Source organism: Lycorma delicatula, chromosome 3 (assembly GCF_047948215.1).
Source record: "Lycorma delicatula isolate Av1 chromosome 3, ASM4794821v1, whole genome shotgun sequence".
Taxonomy (NCBI): domain Eukaryota; kingdom Metazoa; phylum Arthropoda; class Insecta; order Hemiptera; family Fulgoridae; genus Lycorma; species Lycorma delicatula.
This window is the reverse complement of record NC_134457.1, coordinates 144,307,976-144,332,351: the sequence shown is the minus strand read 5'-3', so window position 1 is coordinate 144,332,351 and position 24,376 is coordinate 144,307,976. Positions and strand designations below refer to the sequence as shown.

The 24,376-nt window shown below is 31.3% G+C and overlaps 1 protein-coding gene across 3 annotated transcripts in view; it reads left to right on the top strand.

Annotated features, from left to right (window-relative positions):
- The first annotated feature begins 316 nt into the window (after positions 1-316).
- cindr (CIN85 and CD2AP related) overlaps positions 317-24,376 on the top strand; it is a 99,196-nt gene continuing 75,136 nt past the window's right edge. For 2 of the 3 annotated variants that reach the window (XM_075360725.1, XM_075360723.1), the window contains exons 1-4: positions 317-607; positions 729-892; positions 7,073-7,124; positions 24,156-24,292. In XM_075360725.1, the coding sequence (XP_075216840.1) occupies positions 604-607; positions 729-892; positions 7,073-7,124; positions 24,156-24,292 (357 nt within the window). In that variant the 5' untranslated portion in view covers positions 317-603. The remainder of the gene's footprint in view (positions 608-728; positions 893-7,072; positions 7,125-24,155; positions 24,293-24,376) is intronic. The other variant, XM_075360724.1, reaches the window with a different exon arrangement.

Sequence of the window (24,376 nt, the reverse complement as noted above, 5' to 3'; positions counted from 1 at the left end):
TATTGGCGTACATTTTATTTTCCTGGTTTCGTAATGAGGAAGAGTTACCGCAATTCTAAAATATTATATCGATGTAGCTATATTCCGATATAACCTTATTTTAAATGCTGTAAATAACGTAATTACGTAATTTTAAAATTGGTTTAAGATAATAGTATTAATTTTTTTATTTTTTTATTTATTTATTTATTTTTTTTTTTTTAACTTCTTTACAAAAAGATAACATGATTTTATTGTTGGTACCGTATATGAAATATGTAGTATTATTTTTTGTATTGCACTTTCCTAACACACATTTATGTACACAACATGCTAAATTTTCAGTAATTAAAACATTTTTTAAAAATATAATCTTAAAAAATCTTTTGGAATCAATTTTGTTTGCTAAGATAACATCAAAAACCAGATGTAATCCGTTATCGTCAACATTTGTTGTACATGGCGGAGTAACTGGTTGTTTTCATATTTTAGTAGTATGATATCATCAGGGCAGGGCACGACGACACTTGTTATTGTTTTCAACCGTTTAGTCTACAATTTCGATAATTTTACAGTATCTCATGATTAAGTTACTTTATTTCGACGAATTATTGATGAGTAATCATGGGTAAGTACAAAAACAAAGTAGGTTATCCTGAAATATAGACAAAAATACGATACAGTATTGTTACAGGTTAAAGGGCATGGGTTATAACCATACTTTACTATTAACTTTTTCTCTGTTTCAGTTGAAGCAGAAGTGCAGTTTGACTATATTGCTCAAGAACCTGATGAACTTACTTTACATAAAGGAGATGTCATAACAGAAATATCCGTACAGCCTGGAGGATGGTGGGAAGGCAAATTAAAAGGCAAGAGAGGAATGTTTCCTGATAACTTCGTTAAGGTAAAGGTATATTAGCTGAAATTAATTATCAAAAAATTATTTGAATTAATAAATTTTCTTGTTAGTTTTGTTATAAATAAGGTTTCTTGTTAATCCTGTTAATATTAGATGTTAAATTAATATTATATGATTAGCTTTATCCATATTTTATTTTATTAGTTAAAGAAAACAGTATATTTGTTTAAACTATGGTAATTTCAATAACACTGATAGTAAAATAAATTTGTGTAATGAATTATTAGCCCAATTCTGTGTTGCAATTGTCAAGCTTGTAATGTAGCCCATTTTACCATTATATTGCTTAACCATTTCATTAGGTAGCACTTTTACATGCTTATTTTGATCTTGGTAATATTTTTATATTTATTCTCTTTTTTTAAAAAATAAATCCTTTCAAACAGTAAACCAACCTTACTTACAGATATGAAAATATTATGCCTAAATAATAAGTTATGCAAGAACATTAATCTATAAAATTGGATGAAGGAGTGCATAATAGATTATTCTGAGCAATTACTTCATCACCTTCAATTATGTCCGTATGTTAATTTAATGCATGCTTAGCATCAGGAAAATGCAAGATATAAATAAATGTCAGAAAACAGGTTGAACTGTGAGTGATCGGTGCGAGGTCAAAATCCCCACTGCATTATCAGTACTTAAGTCAGTTGGCAATACGTTTTCTGAGTTATGGCAACCTGTTCAATTGCTAATCTGTTAGAATCAAGGTTAAGGTTTGAGGTAATACTGAGTAATTATTAGATAAACATCATATTTTCTCATACTGATAAATGATTGTTAAAAATTAAAAAAAAGTCACAGAATCAATATAAATTAAATGTCAGAAATGCAAAATAAACAATAAATTAACCTTAATAATTCTAGAGTCTGACTTTGAGTCAGCCATTGAAGAGGACTGGCAGTGCTTTTTTTAAGGTGATTTTCCATTGTATAACATTACTTTTATTACAGAAATTTTGTGTGGTCTCTCTCTGTAGTGATTATTTCTGTTTAATTATAAATTAGGCCAAGTGTCCTAAGAGATAATGTTTAGTATTTCCATGTTGGTGGTTACCCCCTAAATCTCCACAAATATTTATAAATTATATTAAAATGTATAGATTAAAATATATATTATTAATATATACCCATGTTTTGGATATTTGGTAATACAGAAGCATGAGAAAAACCTAATTCATTTTTTTTTTAAATTGTGAAAAAGATTATTTAAAAAATAAGCGAAGCAGAATTAATAATAAATTTATTTTTGGCTAGAACGGGCTATGGGAAAATTCCAATGGTAAAGAAATTGATGATAATGTAAATTAATGTTTGGAATGTAATAACAATTACCAAGGATTTAAGATTGTCTCCAACAAGGAAATAATCTGCAATGATATGAAGCAGTGCAAGAAAATGATGAAGTCAAAGAAAAGAAACTAAAGTGAAAAGCATATTATTCCAACAAGTTAAAGTAGGCCAGGAGAATAGTTCATTATGCAATATTATGTAGTATTATACACAAACTATAAAGTTCAATTAAAGAAAGTGTTTTGCTTGTAATTAAAACAGATATTAACAGAATGAGTTTTGATTATCCAGATCAGTTGGGATATGACTTCTTACATAATAAGCAATTTTATTTTATATATAGTATTTCTTAAATCATAAAAAAAATTATGGATATTTCTGTCTTTAAGTCTACAAACAAATGTTTGTGTTTTTGTTATTATATATATCCTTGAGCTTACAAGTGATCAATGTTCAGGTAATTTATGCTTACTGCATTTTTATAAAAATAATAAATTTGTGTGAGTTATTGATAGATATATTAAGTACCATAGCATTAATTATTGCAGGTAACTTGACACTAGTCATAGGTTACACCAAAACAACAGGACTATTTTTAAAAATCATCAAACACTTATGCTAGGCTTATTTATTGCTATTCTTCATCATGTTAATGCAGTTACACATCACAATACCAATTTCAGGTGATATTCAGTCCTACAAGCAACATTTTCACCCTGTTAACTACAGAGACTGTCTGTGTATAGGGAACATTATTACTCTTAGAGAAAGACACTGTGATCGGTTCTTTATTTTATAAAGCCATAAGAAATACTCAAACATGGTGTAAAGCAATGCCTTTTCTGTTGTAAAACAACGTGTTATACAACTTGGCAAAGAGAAGAAAATTACCTAAAAGTGCTAAAAATATGCACTAAAAACTGTGTACTCCATAAAATAGCTATAAGTACAAACATTTCTTAAATTGCTTTGAAGAATTTGAATTGGAAAAAAAATTAATTTTTTCCAGTAACTTTTCTCTAAAATCACTTTTAAATGCGTTAATATTTTTTTAATATTATTTAGAAGAAAAAAATGTTAATAATAATGGCTTCAAGAAATTACTGTAACATTCTTATCAGTTGTTAAGCATAACTATTTACAACAATTTTGTTGCATATGGTCAGTCTCTTGCATGTTATATAATTAAATTAATTAAATTTAATATATAAATTTTGCAATGCTATTTTCTTCTGCTCGGTAATTTATTATTTAAAAAAAATATATATATACAAAATTCTTTATATATTTATATACACAGGCTGTCCCATATAAAACGCAAGCCATCAATCACTCATCCATGAAATTTCAAAAGTCAAACTTACTCCCCTACTCGTTACTGAAATGGACTCGTCCAACATCTGAACATCGCGGCGACGCAGTAGCGAACACTACTGATAGTAACAATAATGCAATTATAACGTTCAGTGTATTGCTAGAGACAAGATGGTGTTTTCGCTAGGTGAACGTGTTTTCATTGTTGAGTCGTACTTCAGTGCGAAATCAGTGGTTACAGTGCAAGATTTGTTTCCGCCATAAGTACCCAGATAAACCAGCTCCTAACAAAACATCAGTATTAAGGTTAGTTGCAAAATTTAGAGAGACTGGTTCTGTTAATAACAAGGAACACAAAAGATCTGCGTCAAGTGTTGAATACAGATAGTCACTGAAATCAAAGACCGATTACTCGCCTCGCCAAATAAATCGATCAGACGTTTGTCTGCTGAAATTAATTTGTCTAAATCAACTGTTCATCGGGCGATCAAACAATTACAATTACGACCTTATCGCATTCAAAAAGTTCATCAACTTCTTGAGCCCAACAAAGAAAGACTGCTATAATATTGTCAATGGTTCCGTCGATTTCTGCGTGAGGGAATTAATGTTATGGATTCGTTATTTTTCACAAATGAAGCACGCTTTCATTTGGATGGCTACATAAACAGCCAAAACAGTAGAATTTGGAGTGCTGAAAATCCCCACGTTTATCATGAAAAACAATTACACCCACAGAAGTTGGGCATGTGGTGCGTGATATCGCGGAAGAAAATAATCGGTCCTATTTTTTTCGAGTACATATGCAGAACAATATCAGGATATTTTATTTCAGTTCATTGCACTCTTGGAAGAGGAAGACAGATACTGCTGGCTATAACATGACGGTGCGACATCGCACTACACAGGTTCAATTTCTGATTTCGTTGAGGAATTCTTTGATAATCGTGTTATCGGTCGAGGCCTGTGGCCACCAAGATCTCCAGATTTGACTGTGGCGGATTTTTTTCTATGGGGGTTACCTCAAAGAAAAAGCCTACAGCAACAAACCACAAACAATTGAACAAGTTGAAATATTGAACAAGCTGTATTAAATATCCAGCCACAAACTCTGATAAAAGTTGCAAGAAACGCTGTAAAAAGAATTGAAGCTTATATTCAAGAAGATGGCGGCCACTTCCAACATTTACTCTAAATGTAAGGTAATGGATGGTAATAATAAAAATTACTTTTACACATGCCTTTTTATTATTTCAATATCTACCAATATAAGGTTGGGTTGCGTTTTATATGGGACACCCTGTATATATGTGTGTGTTTGTCTGTGCCTGTACATTTTTTTATGTTAAATTTAGCATTCTTGTCCAGAGACTTACTATTCTTACAGTTCTCAGGTGCATTTTCAGTATTTTCAAGTATATCACTTCCAGTCTCGGACCAGCCAGTCCTAAAACAGCCCCCCCCCCATACCAACATCAAGCTTAATATATTGATTTTTTTTTTCTGATTTAACTTGTGACTAATCTCATTTTTTTTTTATTTTAATAATCTGTTGCAAATAACTGATTAATTTATTGATAGAATCCTGTTTTTAATTAGTTGACAATACAATAATAGTTCACTACAAAGACTCTTTATGTATAGGGGAGATCATTTCTCTTAGAGAAGAGTAAACTACGACTTGGCCAGGTTGTAGTAGTGCAACCCATCGGGTTGGTCTAGTGCTTAACGCGTCTTCCAAAATCAGCTGATTGGGAAAGTCGAGAGTTACAGCGTTCAAGTCCTAGTAAAGCCAGTTATTTTTACACTGATTTGAATACTAGATCGTGGATACCGGTGTTCTTTGGTGGTTGGGTTTCAATTAACCACACATCTCAGGAATGGTCGAACTGAGAATGTACAAGACTACACTTCATTTACACTCATACATATCATCCTCATTCATCCTCTGAAGAATTATTTAAACGGTAGTTACCGGAGGCTAAACAGGAAAAAAGAGAGAAAAAAGAGGTTGTGGTAGTGCATATAACACATTGTTTTACAACAGAAAAAAGGTGCAATGCTTTATACTATGAGTATTTCTTATGGATTTATTTATCTTATACACAAATAAAGCACCTGAACAAAGGACACCAGTCAGTAATAATGCCCCCTCTACAGGGCATAGATGCACAGTGGTAGATTATCTACCCTTGATCCTAAAGGTCCTGTTCATATCCTCATCAGGCGTGATATTTTCCACACATTAAACAACTCATTTCTCAGAGATGGTTGTAATTGGGTGTTGAGCAGCCCAAGCTGCTCAAAGTAAAAAAAAAAATGCTATGTAGCTGATTGTAATTAGCTACAGATATTGTATTAGTAATATTATATTAATATAATATGTAGTATGTATTATACTGTAGTAACATGGTATGTATTTATGTATGTATGTGTGTGAGTGTGTGTGTGTGTGTGTGTGTGTGTATATATATATATATATATATATAGTATTGATGTAGTTGTATTAGTAGATAATGTAGTTAGTTGAACTGTTGGTTTTTTAGTTGGTGTTATTGATTTTGTTAATGTTATTAGATAATTTAGTACTGTAATCTATTTCCTTTTCTCTTAAAAAGGGTTTGGAATCTAGTGGCAAAAGAGCATGGTGGAGCAGTACACCTTAGTGTACCTATGTGATTTTTCTTTTCTCCACCATAGAGTGAGTCCATCATTGCCAGGCGGTCAATGTATGTGTTGTTTTAACATATTCCTGTCTCTATTTTACTTTGCATTCTATCAATTCATAATATTCTACAGGATTTCATAAAGAAACAGAAAAGTAGGTTACACAAAATAAAAAATGGTATAACTAGTTTAAAAATGACAAACTTCATATGACAATGACCAACTTACTGGTAGGCCATCAACTAAGCCGAAATAAAATTTTAGCTTATCAAGCAGATAAGCTAAAATCTGCTTGATGGCAGTCTACTTGCCATCCAGCAGATTTTATTAATAAAGTGCACAGTTTGATCATGAAACAGTTAAAAACAATATCAAGAGGTTCCCGATCATCTTATATATAGTTTGGCAGAAGTAAGTAGATGTATTTAAGTCTTACAATTGGCAGTAAAAACCACGATAACCCCTGCCCATTAATTATGTGATGCAGAATTTCTTGTCTAAGAATATAATTCTTTAGGTTCACCATGATGTGATTTTTAGCTATTCCCGAAACTGAAGATGCAGTTGAAAGGGTACTAATTTGAAAGCTGAGAGGGCTTGAAGAATACAAACAGTACAGCTGATAGGCACATCAAAACAAGACTTCAAGTTCTGGAGTTATTGAAGGAGATTTTAATTTGTAGCCAAGAGGTAAAGGTTTCTCTCTCCCATTGTTATGTTTGGATTCTTTTTAAACAGATATTGAACTTTTCTGCAGTAATACATCAGAAGAATTTGTGTATAACTGAAATGAATCCTGGGATTGAGAAGTCTTAATTTTTTATGAATTCTAATTCTTAATTTTTGTAATTGTTTTCACCTACCATAAATGTTTGATTTAGATTTTTTTTCCAGATTGTTGGTGCAGATGATAACCCTTCCATTGGCAATATTACTCGTCGTAAAAGTAAGCTGAAGTAGTATTTTATCATAAAACTAGAATTAGTTGATTTGTAGAATTGTGGTAAAGGCTTTAAAAATTTGCAATTTGTTTACAAACATTATAACAAGAAAATTTTAATAATATAGTGAATAGAAATACTCAAACTGCTTGCAGAAAAAAATTGAATTGATATGCACATTATGATTGCTCAGTCATCAACAGTAGTTAGAGAAATTAGTTTAAATTAAAAGAGAAAGGCATAAAGCAAAAGAAATAAAATAGATTAAAAAGAAATTCTTCTTCCACCTGACCCAGAATAATACCAGAAGTGCTTTGAAAGAATTTTAACAGGTTTATCTGACACCATTGTATTGTTGGAAGGAAAATAAAAGTAGATTAGTATCTATGAAGGATTAAAAAAATGTTCACTTGTCTATTTATAAATAAAAAAATAATCTTATGAGCGATTTGAAAAAAAAAGTATTTTTAGTGAAGTGGTAAAAGTTTGCATATCAAAATCAGACTTATGTTACATATTATTCTTATAACACAACATAGAGGCTGTTAATAAAGAAAGCAAACCTCTTTAAAACTTCCACTATATTTATATTATATACATATTATATAAGCAATAATTTTATTTCATATGTGTACACACACACACACACACATATATATATACCAGTTGTATTTATTATTTTATAAATTATCAATATTAAGCTAATTAATTATGATAATACAATATAATTTCTATTTAATAACATAATCTACCATCAAATATTTTCAAACTTTTACCTGGAGTATTAGTGAGTAAAAATGTTTAATTTCATTAATGTATTGCTGTTAGTGAATTTGTCAGTTGCCCTACTTTATTTTTGTATATCTTACTGTTTTTGTTTATCTAATATCTCTTGGTTTTATTTAGGCCAAACATTAGTGACTATACGTAAAGGGAGAGTGACTTTTTTTCATTTTTCTATTTGTCAAAATTTAGTTCCTTTTTTAAATTATATTTAATTATATTTTAATGGTTGTAAGCAGCTTACTGTTATAAAAGTTAAATTTTTATAACTTTAGTTGCACACTTAACATCCAATAATTGTACTAATTACTTGTTTAAAAGGTGAATTTTTGAAGCGTAATTTCAAGGCAACGTTTACAGTTAGGAATTCCAAAGACAACTATTCAAAATGTGTTGCACAAGTGTTTACACACTCACACTTACAAAATTCCGCTTAAAATCAAGTTAAACCTATGGATCATCCTGAACGTGTTCAATTTCCAAGTAAAATTGCTTAACAACATTGACCATGACGAAACATTTTTAAAATGTGTTATGTTTATGGTTTTAGTGACTTTCCATGTCAGTGATTGTGTCAACTGGCAAAATTGGAAAATATTTAATACTTTTAAAATAAGTAAAATTCACCTTTTAAACAAGTAATTAAGAAATTACTTGTTTTAATGTATATATATATAATGTGTGTGTGTATGTGTGTACACATCGTATAAATAAAATTATTGCTTATATAATATGTATACAATATAAATATAGTAGAAGTTTAAAGAGGTTTGTTTTCTTTATTAACAGCCTCTATGTTATGTTATAAGAATATTATGTAACAGAAGTCTGATTTTGATATTATGCAAACTTTTACCACTTCACTAAAAATGTTTTTTTTCAAATTGCTCATAAGATTATTCATCGGATCTTGAAGTTTTGACACCAAGAAACCCAAAAACCAGGTGGAAGATTTCCAATGTTAGTATGTACATGTTTATGTTTCGTGTCACCCTCTAAATCACCTTATGTCTCCAGAACTACGCAAATGATTTTGACCAAACTTGGTCAGATTACTTCTATATATGGGGCACTAATGCCATTAGATTTTCAACTTAAAAGATCAAGGGGTGCGGCTGTAGAGCAAGGTCACTCTCAGTATTTCAAGATTTTGCTTAATTGAGATGATATTTTTGTTAGGTACATTTGTTAACTATTAAAAAATAACAATATTTGCAAACAAAAATTTTCACAAAATCGCACCCCCACCACAAAAAAAAATGCTCTAAATAAACTAGTGGGTATACAGCATCAATAGTACCTTACACACTGCAAGGGTGCAAAGAAAACCAGCCCATTTCTTATACACCATTCCTTGTGGTACATCCAGTTGATACAGAGATCTAGAAAGGAATGTATTCTCTCAAGTTCCCTAACAGCTCGTGAATGTTCAACCTCTTTTCAGGGGCAGACATAGAGGACTTGGTCCACTGTATCATCTGTCCTGCAATCTGGGCATTGACTCGAATCCACCAAACGAAACCTAGCCAAATTCGCCTGAAAGGCACCATGCCTGGAGAGAAAGTGTGTGATATACCTTTTGGGAGAGACCCATCTAATCGCACCTAAATTAGACACTAGGAAATATACCACCATGCATTTAGCGACCTGTGGGGGATTCATCCCACCTGACCTGCCAAGACGCAAGGCCCTGGTCTTCAATCTCCTGCTTTCATTCTGACGTCAATAGGTTATTTACCTTGGAAATGTAGCATTCCTTATGCTCATTAGCCAAGATATCTATTTGTTTGATTCCAGCTTTAACACACTGCCTGCTGTGAGACTGTTCTGTAACTGCCTATAACAGCAAAATGTCTATGCAGGTACCTAAAAGCCATGCAGTGAGCCCAGATAGGTGCAGCATACAGCATAATAGCTTCACTGACACCTTTGTAAAGGATACGCATGGTACGGTAATTCAACCCCCAATTGGGATGAATGACCCTACGGATTCCATAAAAAGCATCAGTGTCCTTTTTTGCTACATACTGTAGATGTTCCTTGAACAGAAAATTCTCATAAAGGATAATACCCAGGTATTTTTTAGTCGTAACGTACTGAATGGGGAGACCGGCCATCCGAACCCGGATTCGTTGGGAAGCAGCCAATCAGCCTTTAAGCAACATCATTGTGGTTTTCTCTGGGCTGAAAATCATCTTATGTTAGAGACTTCACAGTCGGAGTGTCTCACAAGCATGAGCAGCTCGGAACTCTACCTTGTTACACGAATCCCCTTCAATTAGTAGCAGCGCATCATCAGCATAAGCGATGACACAACAACCACATGGCAGCCTTAAACGCAACATTGAATCGAATTTTATGATCCAAAGAAGGGGACTCAAAACACTGCCCTGAGGGCATCCTTTAGTTAAGGTTTTACGAATCTTTGAGCTGCCATCACGCAGGGAAACAGTCCAATGGCTGAAATAACTTCAGAGCACTAATAGTTCATTTCGTGTACACTTAACGCTTCTGCATCAGAAACAGTGAAGAGGGCCACCATAAGTTGTTAAATGCCCCAGATATGTCCAGAAAAATCCCTAATACATATTTACATGGACTAGAGGAAGCTATATCCATCACCTTTAGTATGGCATCCTCAGTGCTCTTGCGCAGTCGGAAATCATATACTGGTTGTCCATTAGCAAATGATCAGTGGCCAATCTTATATTAATATACAAATATAGGACCTCCTCAAAAACCTTGCCAATCTTGGGCAAGAGCGTTAGTGGACAGTAAGAGGAACTAACAGTAGGATCTTTGTCGCCACATTTGAACAACACCAAGTCTCAATGCTTCCTACATGCCAGGAAGTGGCCGGCAAAGAACAACCTATTATATATTCTAGTTAGAGGACCAAGGACTGCTGGAAGCGCTCGGACGAGGAGCTCCACTGTGATACAATCATATCTGGGGGCCTTGTGCCATGCCATGCTACAGATCACCTGGTGCACTTCCGCCTTAGTGACCTCAGAGGATTGTATGTCGGTCTCAAAAATCACGACTTCCCACCTGACATGCCGGTGGTATGAAACCTCACCCACGACAGTGTCATCCAGGAGCAAATCATTCAGCAAAATATTAAGGACACAGTCCTTAATCAATTACCACACCCTCACGGGTTGACAAGAGGACATCTTTCCTGTGCTTATGTCCAAGGGCTATATACACAATGCCGCAAGGGTCTCTATTCCCTTGCTTTTGAACGAAGGAGCGCCAGGAATTACACTTGGAGTACCTAATGTTATGACAGTATCTAGCCCTCGCTCTGTGGTAATCTGCAATTAGGGCTGCATGCTGATCGGGATCAGCCCACCCCAAAAAAATGCTCTAAATAAACTAGTGGCTAAGTGGGTATACAGCATCAATAGTATCCCCTCTCACCACAAGGAGTGCTAGTGTGAACTTATGTACAGCTGCTGTAGTCGTCAGCTATGTTGTGACATCACAGGTGAGCAGCAGAATTAAATAAATGAATAACAACACTAATAAACATAATTTTTGTTTCCTAACATGTGATATATGATCTCAATCTGTTTTTTATGCTGAAAACAAATATGAATTCAGAATATTTCTATCAACCGCCATTTTTGAAAAACTTTTAAAGGAATTTTTAATTTTTCAATGTATAGTTAGCATTTTAACCTGCTATATTGTATTTTGTTGGCTCATTTTTTATTGTTTAACTTTATCATAATTTGCTAGCTATAAATAAACAATACTAGGCAAAGAATTAAATCATATTATAGTCACATATTTTGACATCATATCTATTACTGAAGAGTGAGCCTTCATGAACAAGATTAATCATGTCTCTGCAGGTCAAAACTTGTAGCTGAAAACACAGCTATGTTGTTTGTATAAGCAATGGATTTAGGAATGAATTAATTTTGTTCAGTCTTAAGTTTGTTAAGTGCAGTGTCATAATGCCTCGAAATTGTGTAAATGATGTGGATGCCTTCTGTTATATATGTGGTGAGTTTACCGTAAAATCAAACAGAAAAAATATTACACCTTTAATTAAAAAAGCATATCATTTGTACTTTCAGTGTGAAATTGATAATCAGGATAAGACATGGGTTCCTCATATAGTATGCACTAATTGTTCTGTACATTTACAAGGATGGCTGAAAGGTACTTGCAAAGCTTTGCCATTTGGTGTACCTATGGTTTGGCGTGAATTAAAAGATCATGTAACAGATTGTTACTTTTGTTTAACAAGTGTGACTGGAATTTCTAAAAAATCTAAACATACTGTAAAATATCCTTCATTGCAATCTGCAACCAGGCCTGTACCTCACAGTGAAAATATTCCAGTTCCTGAGCCACCTGTGATAAATTTCAAAAGCAGTGATGAAGAATCAGGCAGTACTGAAGAAAATGATTTTGTTTTGAATTATCTTCCAATAAGCCACATCTTATATCACAAGGTGAATTAAATGACTTGGTTAGGGATTTAAATTTATCAAAAAATCAAGCTGAACTGTTAAGATCAAGACTGCAAGGTTGAAATTACCTTCAAAAAAATATAAAAATTTTGGGCTTTTGAACCTGGAAAGAAGAACTTTCTCAGTACTTTATTGATGAAAATAATTTAGTTTATTGCACAAATATTGATGAGCTTATGTTGCACTTACGACAAGTTTATAAACCTGAGGACCGGCACCTTTTCAAGTATAGTGTCAAAGTGGCTCCACCACACAACTATAACAAATATCCTTTCATACCAATTGTTTGTTATAAATTTGTAAGAGACATATGATATGATGAAAGACGTTCTTGAAAAAATAAATTATAAAAAACATAGCTGGAACATATGTGGTAATTTGAAAGTTACAGCTATTTTGTTAGGCATGCAGTTAGGCTATACTAAGTACATGTGTTTTCTTTGCGAATGGGACAGCCGAGCTAAACATTATGTTACCAAAGAGTGGAAGAAACGAGACAACTTGACTCCAAGTGGGAAAAATATTATTCATGAGCCCTTAGTTAACACAAAAAAATATTTTTACCCCCTCTCCATATCAAGCTAGGACTAATGCAAAATTTTGTAAAAGCAATGAAGAAGGATAGTCCTGGATTTTTGTACAGCATGTAGAAATTTCCAAATGTAGAAGGAATATTTATTGGTCCTCAAATAACAGTTGGTCAAAGAAGATGTATTTAACTCAGTGTTAAATAATGTAGAAAGTGCAGCTTGGATTTCATTTAAAAACTTTTACAAAAGTTTTCTCAGCAAACAAAAAGCCAACAATTGCCATGATATTGTTAATCTTCTTACTTCATTCAGAGCTTTGGATTGTAATATGTCTTTGAAAATACATTTCCTCCACTCATATCTGGATTTTTTCCCAGACAACCTTGGAGACGTAAGTAACGAACACTGAACATTTCCACCAAGACATTTTGGCGATGGAGAGCCACTATAAAGGGGAAATGGAATACTAACATGCTAGTCGATTACTGTTGTTCATTAATTCGGGATGTGTCTGAGGCTATTTATGAAAGAAAAGCATCAGTGAAATCATTCTAACACAGGTATGGCCATGCAGAGTTATAAATTTTACAGATTTTAACTATATTTTCCCTTCATTTTTTTAAAACTAAGGGCGATAGAAAAATTGTATTTACAGGTCTGTAGTGTACGCAAAAAAACAATTCAAGAAATGGTATCACACTTAGAGAAACAGTAAAAATTAAAAAATCATTGATTCTCAAACTTTTTCATCCACTGCCCACAGTGAGCAAACAATTTGTAGCACCCCTAAAATTTTTAAACTTATCTGTTAAAAAAAATAATAATTGCAATTGCTGTTTTAAAGATGTGCTTTTAAAAACAGCAGTTGCAATTATTGTTTTGAAACATGGCATTTTACTTTGAAAACATCAGGAAAACATAATTTTCCCTTTTTTTTTTTTAAATCGGTCATTGTCTTCCTAGACTCCTGAACACCCCGCAATTTTTGTGGGCCTTCTATTGCCCCCCCACCTGAAGGCCTCCAGCACCCATAAGGGGGCGTTATCGCCCACTTTGAGAACAAATGAATTAAATAAATGCATCAGAAAAAGGTCGCATGCGGGAAAGTCCTACAACTGTGTTGTCAGCTTTTTCAAAACATATTCAGCTTTCAGAAATTAATAATAAATAACTTTGAGTTATTAATGACCCATCAATCAGTTAACAGGTTTCTTGCATTTCCAGTTCATATAACCATGCAGTGCTTATTCATATTAATTTATTTTAGAAAAGATTTATTGTGACAAAGGAAACACTTGCCTGCACCTGCCACAGTTAATGCATGGCATAAAAAATTTTATTCTGCATTAACATGACTTAGAAGGAGTTAATCATTTTTTTTTTTTTTTTTTTCTTATACCTAGAATATGTGGATATGTAATTAATGTACATGCACTATTTGCTTGTGATTTTTATAATTAAATATTTGTTCTTATGGTAGTGGTAAATTTTTAAATACAAAATCAGTTTTAGATAAAAAATAGTCTCGAGGGAATAAATTTTGTAATTGGTTGAGTGTTTTATATTTCCATCTACAAAGCATTTATGTATTACACATGCATGCACGTGCACGCACACACAGACACATACAATAAATATATAATACGTACCCAGGGTGTATCACAAAGTTCACCCAGGACTTTCAAAAACTATTCTACTTATGAAAATAATGGATAAAGTTCATACATTCATATGCTCTGAAATGCTTAGTTTGCAAGTTATGGATAGTGAAAAATTTCAGTTACCCCGGCGAAATGAGTTAGTGACTACCCCGGGCAGAATTAGTGATTTCTTATGGTTTTTCACCTGAAAAATCAAATAAAGTAGGTAAGTAATTTTTGAATTTATTTTAAACTGGTAACTATAATGCACTATGGTGTCTTGTGTTACTGTTTCTAAATAAAATTCTAATCTTTCTAACTTTTCTGTTCAACTATCTTAAACCATATTGAACAGGATTAATTTCTCTACTAGTTCTGTTAAACATTCTATGTGTTTATTACCCATTTAAGAAAGTTATTGTAAATCAAACATAAAAAAAAAACAGGATCTTTTACCACACTTTATTGATTTTCACCTCATATTTCTCAAAAACTATTGTAGATATGGTTCTGGGGTCTATTTTATTTGTTTTCAGGTCAAAAACCATAAATCAGTAATTTTGTCCTTTAATTAACGTCTTAACGGAGTAATTGTAATCTGAGCAAAATCTTTCATTAGCTAAACAGAACAGTTTAGGACATATGTTTATATGAACTTTTTTCATTATTTTCACAAGTAGAATGAATTATGAAAGTCCTGGGAGAACTTCATGATATATTCTGCATGTAACTATTACATTTATATTTGCCGACACCTGTTCCAAAGTGGTTTCATCTGGAAGGTTATGGATATAAATCTAAATCAGGATCACCACTCTTCATCACTATATAATTCATTTCTCATTTTTATTATTAAAAAAAAAGAAGCAGCTGTAATTGAGCACTCAGCCTTTAGTTAGGAGTGAATAAATGAAATTATTATACAGGCCTAGATGGTATTTTATTTTAATTTTATATTTATTATTGTATTATGTGAAATTGGAAAGTTTCCAAAATTGAATTTCTCTGCATCACTATTGAAGTATTATTATTATTATTAAGTTGCAGTATTATTATTATGCTTGGATTTTAATTTCTAACTAAACTTGCTGCTGTAATGAATCTTTTTTTACACCATGAAATATAATGTAATAGCTTACCAATTTTAATAGGTTTTCTTTTTGTTTGAACACATTAATTTTTCTGTATATTTTCTTTAAATTTGCTGTATTTAACTATATGAAATTATTTATATTTTGAAAACATAACATTGTAGGTCAAGTAGGTCAAATAAACAGTCAGCTTAAGCTACAAAAAAAATTAAAAAATATTTTCCAATCAAGTAGTTAGTTGAGAAAATGTGATGTCAGAAATTAAATTAAAAAAAATTTTTTTTGATTAAAATCACTTATCTTAATAAAATATTAATAAGAATGATGTAACTGAAAGAAAGGCACTAGTATAACATGTTTAAGCATCATTAACACAGTATATTATATCCATTTTTACTCATATTTTATAAAATCTTTAATTTTCTGCGTTATTTATACTTTAAATTCAGAAAAACACTACTATTGTTGTATGTGACTTGACTTTTGTTTTGATGGATATCCATGTACCAATTAATGATATATCACCATTTAAATGTGTTGAAGCAATGTTAGATGAAGCAAATTATTGTCAGTGCACCTATTTAATTTTTCATGTTAATTTATTTTGGCTGCTTCTTTTGATTATTTTTCACGTAACAGCAAAACCATTTTAATGAATTGGACAGAGAGAATTAATATACTAGAGAAGAAAATATAAAAGTAGAAAAATAGATATTTTTTCTGATTAACAAAAAAAATGTTAAAAATATTCATTGGCTCTGTAAAAAACAAAACAAATCGCTTTTTAATTGTGAAAAAATTATAGTTTATTTATATAGGAAGAGAATATTTAATAGATTTAGTATGTAATTATGTGTAATTGTTAGACATGTGATAACAATCTGGTTATAAATAAATATAACAAACTGAGAGTAACTAAAATAACCATATACACATCAGTATGAGATGTTAACTGAAATGAAATCCTGTGCTAGTTTAGAATTATTGCCCTTGTAACCAGTTCCTTTCCTTCTTTGAAGCACATATTTCCAGCTAATAATTGAACCAGATCATTGGAAGTGGACTGAATGCGATGGAAAAATGTGTTGTGTGTATTCATTTTTACATAACTGTCTATTCAAAATATGTCGCAGCCATTCAGAATTCAATTATTAATTTTAATATACGCCAATTTTAGTTTTGCTTTATAATAACAATATTAAAATTACTACCAGACTCAATTCAGTGCAATGCTGGAAACACCAAGGCCTTTGTTCATGAAAACATGATTTCATTACTCACTTTTCATTTTTCAGGTGTCATTTTCCATTTCAAACAACACTATATTTAAAATTTGTTATTATAACAGTTTTTATGGTCTTTATATCATTTAGAAAAAAGTTTTGCTTAATACCAAAATTAGCATATCAAAGTTTTTATATATACGTGATAAGGATTACAGGATGATTGTTTCCAGATTATTGTTCATGTGGATGTTACATCTTTTATAATAAGCATAAATGTAATATACTTGTTTAGTGCTAATTTTCCTTTTTTCTTATATAGTCAAAGTTTTTGTTATATATGCCTCAACAAGAATGATAAGAATTTTATAAAACTATCTTTTATTTGTACAAGTTGACCTAAGTTTTGTTTGTTAGCTGCTACAGCCATAATGAGTTGGTGACATCCTGTGATCAAATCACTCCTGAACTGACATAGACCTTCTCATGAAAAACGCACTCCATGCTAAGCTTACTAAGGGAAATGTACAGTATGGAGTGGACAGGAAGCCATGTTATGAAATTATTAGGATAGGTGGAGCCTACCTGCTAAGGATATAAAACATGTGTGTAGATTCCACCATGTTCAGAACACTGCTCTATGGAAATAGAGCAGTTGCTCATCCACAACAGCATATCATGGGTGATCATTTCAAATGCTGACAGAACAGAGTCTTGGAAGCTGCTTGTTGTTGACGTATCTGTATTTTCGGATCTCTTTTTACAAAACCTCAGAATGCCTTGTCAGATGTGGTAAGGGTCAAGGCTTCTTGCTGGCCAAGGCAGTTGATGCCAGTAACTCTTCTGACCCACGTCTGATCTAGTAATTCAGAAAAATTTCATTGAGGCTGCTGCCAAAGCAAAAATGGACTTGGGAGCACTGTCCTGCTGAAATGTAATAATGTCAGTGATTTCTTTTACCGCAGTTAATCAACACACTTATATGAGAGTGATCAATGTGTGGTGTTCAGAATTAGCAGCAAAAGGGATTACTGACATCATTACGTTTCAGCAAGACAATGCTCCAGTGCGTTTTGCTTTGAATGCTTGCAGCCTCAATGAAACTTTTTAGAATTTCTGAATTAGACTTAGGTGAGAAGAATTATTGGCTCCATTGTCTTGGCCAGCAAAAAGTCCTGACCTCACCACCCTTGAAAATGCACTCTTGGTAATTTGTAAAATAAATTTGAAACTCAGATAAGTCAACAATGAGCAGCTCCAAGATGCTGTTCAGTCAGCATTTGAAATGATCAACAATGAGCAGCTCCAAGATGCTGTTCAGTCAGCATTTGAAATGATCATCCCTGATATTCTGTTGTAAATGAACAGCTAGCTGGACATGGAGGCATATAACAACTGTGCTTTGAACATAATAGAACCCCCCCCCCCCACACACAGATGTTTTAGATTGATATAATGTATGTAAGCTGCACCTATCTAATAATTTCATAGCTAGCATATTGGGTCTTCCCGCCAACTTGTATATTGGTTTCCATTAAGATATTTTCTGAGCCAAGTATTCTTTAGACATACCTGTATTCCAGATGTAAGCTTACAAATAACAGTTTCAATTTATTCACTGTAGAATTGTGTACTGTTTGTGTGAAATCAATACTGTTAGAAAAAGCAAATCCAGATTTTCATTTTTACCTCAAGGGCATTACAGTCATGTAAAATTTTAAATTATTGTATTCCTTCTGGTGGAAAACTATGAAATATATACACTGCTCTGTTCTGCAGGGAAATTTGAAGAATATTATACTTTAAAAAACTTCCTTTTTTTATGGTTTATATAATAGTTTGTGTAAAATTAATACATATCCTACTGTTACAGATTATGTATAAGAAATTATTATCCTATATAACATTGATGATTCTTGAGGCTTTCACTTTTAATTTATTATGAAATTAGCTTTTTACTGTCCTTATTACTTATGAATTATTTGTATGACTGAGCCTTAATTACATAAATTTGACACTATTCATATAAAATAGCGTGCAAATTAATCTGAACACAGATGTTATTTAATAAAAAGTAACTTTATTTAGAAAAGTTATTTTATGTGCAATTTGTGAATATCTAGTAATTCATATCCTTTATTCTTAATTTGTCATTCATTCTTACTCTTCACGTAGACAATTGGCATCAATTCAACAAGTGTATTGTACATTTTTTGATTTCATCATGAAACAGTACTGATATTGATTTAATGAGATCAATTTTTGTGATACAATTCATTTTTAAGAATAATTTTTTGACTATTGCCCAAATATTTTCAATTGGGTTTAAGTCTGGAGAGTTGCCTAGCCATGGGAACACTGTTTTGTTGCTTGAAAATTTTTTCCACTTTTTTGACAGTTAAGCATGGTACCAAATCTTGTTGAAACACTCTGTTACCTGGTGGGAATTTGTTTTGAAGTTGTTACAACCCTTTCCTTGAGAATTTTGATAAATCCATCACTTTTTCAACATACCATCTACTGGAAGTAATAAACAAGGGCCTACAAAAATGAAACAACCCCAAAACATTTTTTCTGGGGGTTTAACTGATTGTTGGCTATGAGCCAGCGGTTAACTTATATGTATTTTCATCTTATGCTTTTCTAACATATGGAACTCTTTGCATCTGAACATAATATGACTCGTAAAAAAATGTAATACTGTGTTGAAGTAGTTTGTCTTGTGCAGCCACACCTGCTTTTCCTTTGAGGTGAAAAGGAGGAACCAATGTTTTTCAGTTTTTAAAAATAGCATTCACTCTCCCTAGTTCAACACCACTCTTAGAAGCTTTTTATCAATGTGTCATACTGGTATGCCCAGAAAGAAAAACAATTTTCGAACACTAGAGTTTTGTCTGTTATCACACAGAACAAAAAATACGAAAATATTATTTTGTAATAATTTTTTTTTTAATACAAAACTAAAGTACTAGATAACCAAAGAACAATAACCTCACATTACACAGACAACTTAAAGAATGAGTTTGGTCAAGCAGTGTAGCCATTACATAGAAATAAATTCCCTGTGTTTTTATTAATTTGCACACTACTTTGCAGCGTATTGATAAATAGTTGTGATTAAGTTTAAATTGGACTACAACACCATCCATGAGTTTATCAGTTAAGCAAAACATTTTTTTTTGCTTGTTAAAGAAAACAGTGGTAGCAGTTGCTATGTTTGTAACATTTGGTATTTTGCTTAATCAATTATTGTTTATTTACTCACTTTAACTGTTGTTTATTGTAGTTTTTGTATAACATTATTTTGGTTTGAAATATGTACATTATATATTTTACTTGTTCTTGTGGTATAGTTTTTATCATTATAGATACACAATTAGATACACAATTTTATAGAAATTAGATACACAATTTTAGTAAGAATTTGTTTTTAACAGTTGACTATTGTTTTAAACAAAAGTGAATGTCTAATAAACACGACATTTTTAACAATTTTATAAAAAATTTAACATTTACAAATTTTTGTAAATATCATTCATCTATTTCATTTGTATGATGATGAATCATTTCATTTCAATGTCTCATGTGTCATTACAGTTCATTCATGAAATAGTGTTATAATAGTTCAAGGTTATGCAGTTTTTATGATATACTTATCTTTATTTATATACTTTAATAAATAGTAAAAAAAATATCTTCTCAATATCATTAAATAAAAATACTAATATATTTAAACCTTAATTTATTCTTTGACTTAGTCTTTTACATCTCATTGTATTTTTCTAATAATTTGCACCAAAACTAAATTTTACTTACTGAAAAATAAATAACACTCAAAATCCAATATGACTTGTCACAAGCTGAAAAAAGAATGTTTAGAATTTCTATTTTCCAACCTTCTTAGTTTATACATTTCCTATAAAAATTAGTAGCAAAAATAAAATCTGCTTTCTTCCAGAATTTTAAACATTTAGATTATGAAAAAAGTTTTTTCTCTGCTAAAATAGTACTATAATTGAATCCATAAATTTACATAATTTAATTGGGAACTTTCTAAACATCTATAAGATAAAAAATCTTATAAAACCACTTATAAGATAAGAAGGTGGTTTGCAATGTTTTTGTCATTCTTCACATGATTGATTTAAATAGAATTAAAACATCAACTGTATGAGAATAAGAATTATAACTATTTTCAAATAAGAATATAAATCTATGCCCATTATAATTCACATTAATTCCATTTGTATCAATATGAAAATGTGATTTTATGTAATAATATTTGAAATGAGAGCACACTATAAATGAATGGGTGTAAATAAATGATAAAATCAGCGTAAAATGCACTAAAGTTGTTAAAATAAAATTTCATCAGTTAAAGACCTTTGAAGTCAGCATCTAAATGAAAACAAACTTATACCTAAACACTTGTTTTATCAAAATTTAAAATCTGAAAAAGTTACATTCAAGTATTTTGTTTAAATTCTGGTTTATTTTATTTAAAATTTTGGGTTCTGTGTGAAATTTTTACAACCTAAAAAAAATTTTGCTCACATGAAAAAAAAAGATTTGATATAAAAAAAACCACTTTCAGTATGAAAAAAAATGTTCACAAGATAAGAAACCTGTAGGATAAGAAAAAAATTGTATTGATTACCACCAAATAAGCTACGGCTGTCTGGAATACAGAAATGTGTGTAAAGCCCTGGTTAACTTGAAAAATTATAAAGAAAAATTGACGCCGTTTGATATAAAAGATACAAACATCTGTCAGATGAGTTTGCCAAAATATTTTCATTGTCTGTTTTTAATACAGAGATAAGAGATACATAAAATAATACCTGTGAAGTGTGTATTTGTTGAGTTAGAATATAAGCTGAAGTTGTACAGGTTTTGTGCTGTAACATCATATCAGTATACTGGAACATATCTCCCTTAGTTCCAATAAAAAAGAACACAGTAAAAGATTATAATTTAAAAACATTAACAATTAAAGTTAGTTTTGAAGGAATGATGTTCGTCCTATGAGATTCCTGTGAGAATAGGTAGAAAATTTAGATAAAAATTGTAATTGTTTGCTGAACAATAAAAATTATCCCATTAAATAGTTTTAATTTCCTCTAATAGGAAATATATAACAAATTAGCTTATTTTTACATGAATCCTATATTTTTATTTTTAAAAAAATACACTTGCTTATAAAATAAATACCTTGAATGTTTAAATACAGGTGTCCAGGCTAGATGTATCCAAAAGTAACGGGCCTATATTTAGAAAACCAGTTGTCGTTATGTCTTAAACGTAGGCTCAGTTAAGAGATATCTAAAATTTGTTGTGTATATTTTTAAGGTCAGTAGAATACATATGCGCAGCTGGATGTAGGACACAATGCAGTTACAGTCAGTCAAGAAGTGAACCCCACAACAGAAGGTTCAATGTGTATTTTGGTTAGTGTAGTTTTAATCAGTTGTGTATTGCACAGTATGTATGAACAGAATGGAGTATCGATCCTCCTACATCCAAGTCTTCGTCAATGGGTATGACTTTGAGAGAATGAAAGCTTGGGTTCACTAACTAGAAATTGCCAAAAGTTTCAGTTAGTGATGAGATGGTGGATGGTGAGTGCAATGCATTTACTGCCAGTCCTAAAAGGTCAATTAGGCGGGATAATAATGAACTGCAAATTCTTTGCTCCACTGTTCACAACATTGTTCATAAGTGGCTCTGTTTGTGACCATACAAATTGTCCTTTCACATTTAACCTAATGATCACTCCCTACGATATTAATTTGCTGCGAGGTAATACACTGTGTCAAAAAAATCCTAATTATCTTGATATGTTATTTAGTAATGAGGTAATCTTTCATATATGCAGGAAAATTAATAGACACACTTGTCGAATTTGGGGTACTGAAAACCCCTATGATGCAGTAATTGAAAATAAAAGTGACTATAACTGCATTGTGAGTCAGCTTGCCTGCACGTGCGTATTCCACTGACTTTTAGAATATACAGAACAAATCTTGAGATATTTCCTGTCGTGAAATGTTGAGCCAACATATAAGAAATTATGATGACTAGTTCTCTAAATATAGGCCATTACTTTTGAAAACCTTTAGCCCAGACACCCTGTATAATATTAAAAAAATGTATCTTGTCACTGTAGACTTGTAAATCAAACCTTGTAAGTCTTGTTTGAAATCACAAGCTTCTTTACATAACTGTTGAGGGGGGGGGGAGAAAAGGATTAAATTATTTCACACAAAATTCTGAAGATAATAAAATTAGAACAAAAATGAAATAACTAGATTGTGTGATAAATAGCATTGATAAAGAGGTGTGCAATCATATAAAGAAATTTATTTATAGCATGAGAAGATAATGATTAAATGAATAGTCTTCCTCTTTTTACAGTATTAAAATCCTAAAATATGACAAAATTGAAAATGTTTTGCATTGTGTACAAGTAACACTACTTTCATACAAAAGAAATTTTAAAAATCAGTCATTGTTCAGGAATAAGTATGAACATTTAAAAGTTTTAATAGCAAAAAATTGATTGACTTAATTTTATTGAATAAAAATAACATTGACTTTTATATTTCTTTGAAGGTTAAAATATTATTGAATGGATTAATACAAAATAGTTGTAAAATTAGAAAAAAATAAAGATGGAAGGCCAGCCAAAGTGAAATGGCACATACAATACATAAAAAATATTTCAAATGTTGTATTAGAGCATTTTACTGATTCTAATATTGAGATAAATATTACAGTATACATTTTCTAAAAATGTTATATTTTCATTTTTTCCGAACAGGGGGAAGATAATTGTAATATTAAGTTTATTTTTGTTTTTGACAATATTTGTTTTTATACCAAAATTCTGACTTCTAAATTACCTGTCTTGAGTTAAATCTCTGGCCAAAATCTGGCATATATTTTTTTTAACTATTTCATTCACTTCATCTATAATATTTTGACTATAATATACATTAGGATTTCATCTTCAAAGATAATTTAACATTGGTCAGGGGAAAATCCCCTTACCTGTTGTTAGATTGCAGTTCTAATCTCTTCCAAGTAGTTTCTTCAAACTCATCCAGAATGTTTTGGATTAAATTACTGATCACACTTGACATTTTCTGAAGGTGCAGAATTATAGTTTAAAATTAAAAAAAAAGAAGTTAGAGGTGGTGTAATAGGGCAATAGGTCTGTAATTATCAGAGATAGGATAAATTATAATTAATAAAAGAGCCTATGTATAAATATTTTTTTCAGATGGAGGAAGAAGGTGTAAGGTTCTTTACAGTTATCAACCAGCAAACGATGATGAACTGAAATTACAAGTAAATGATGTCATTGAAATACTTGATGAAGTAGAAGAAGGCTGGTGGAAGGGCAAACTTCGAAATCAGGTATTGTTTGTATGTCACTTATATCTTTGTAGCATTCTCTAATTTACATCTTCAAATTAATTCTGCTTTAATATAGGTGACACT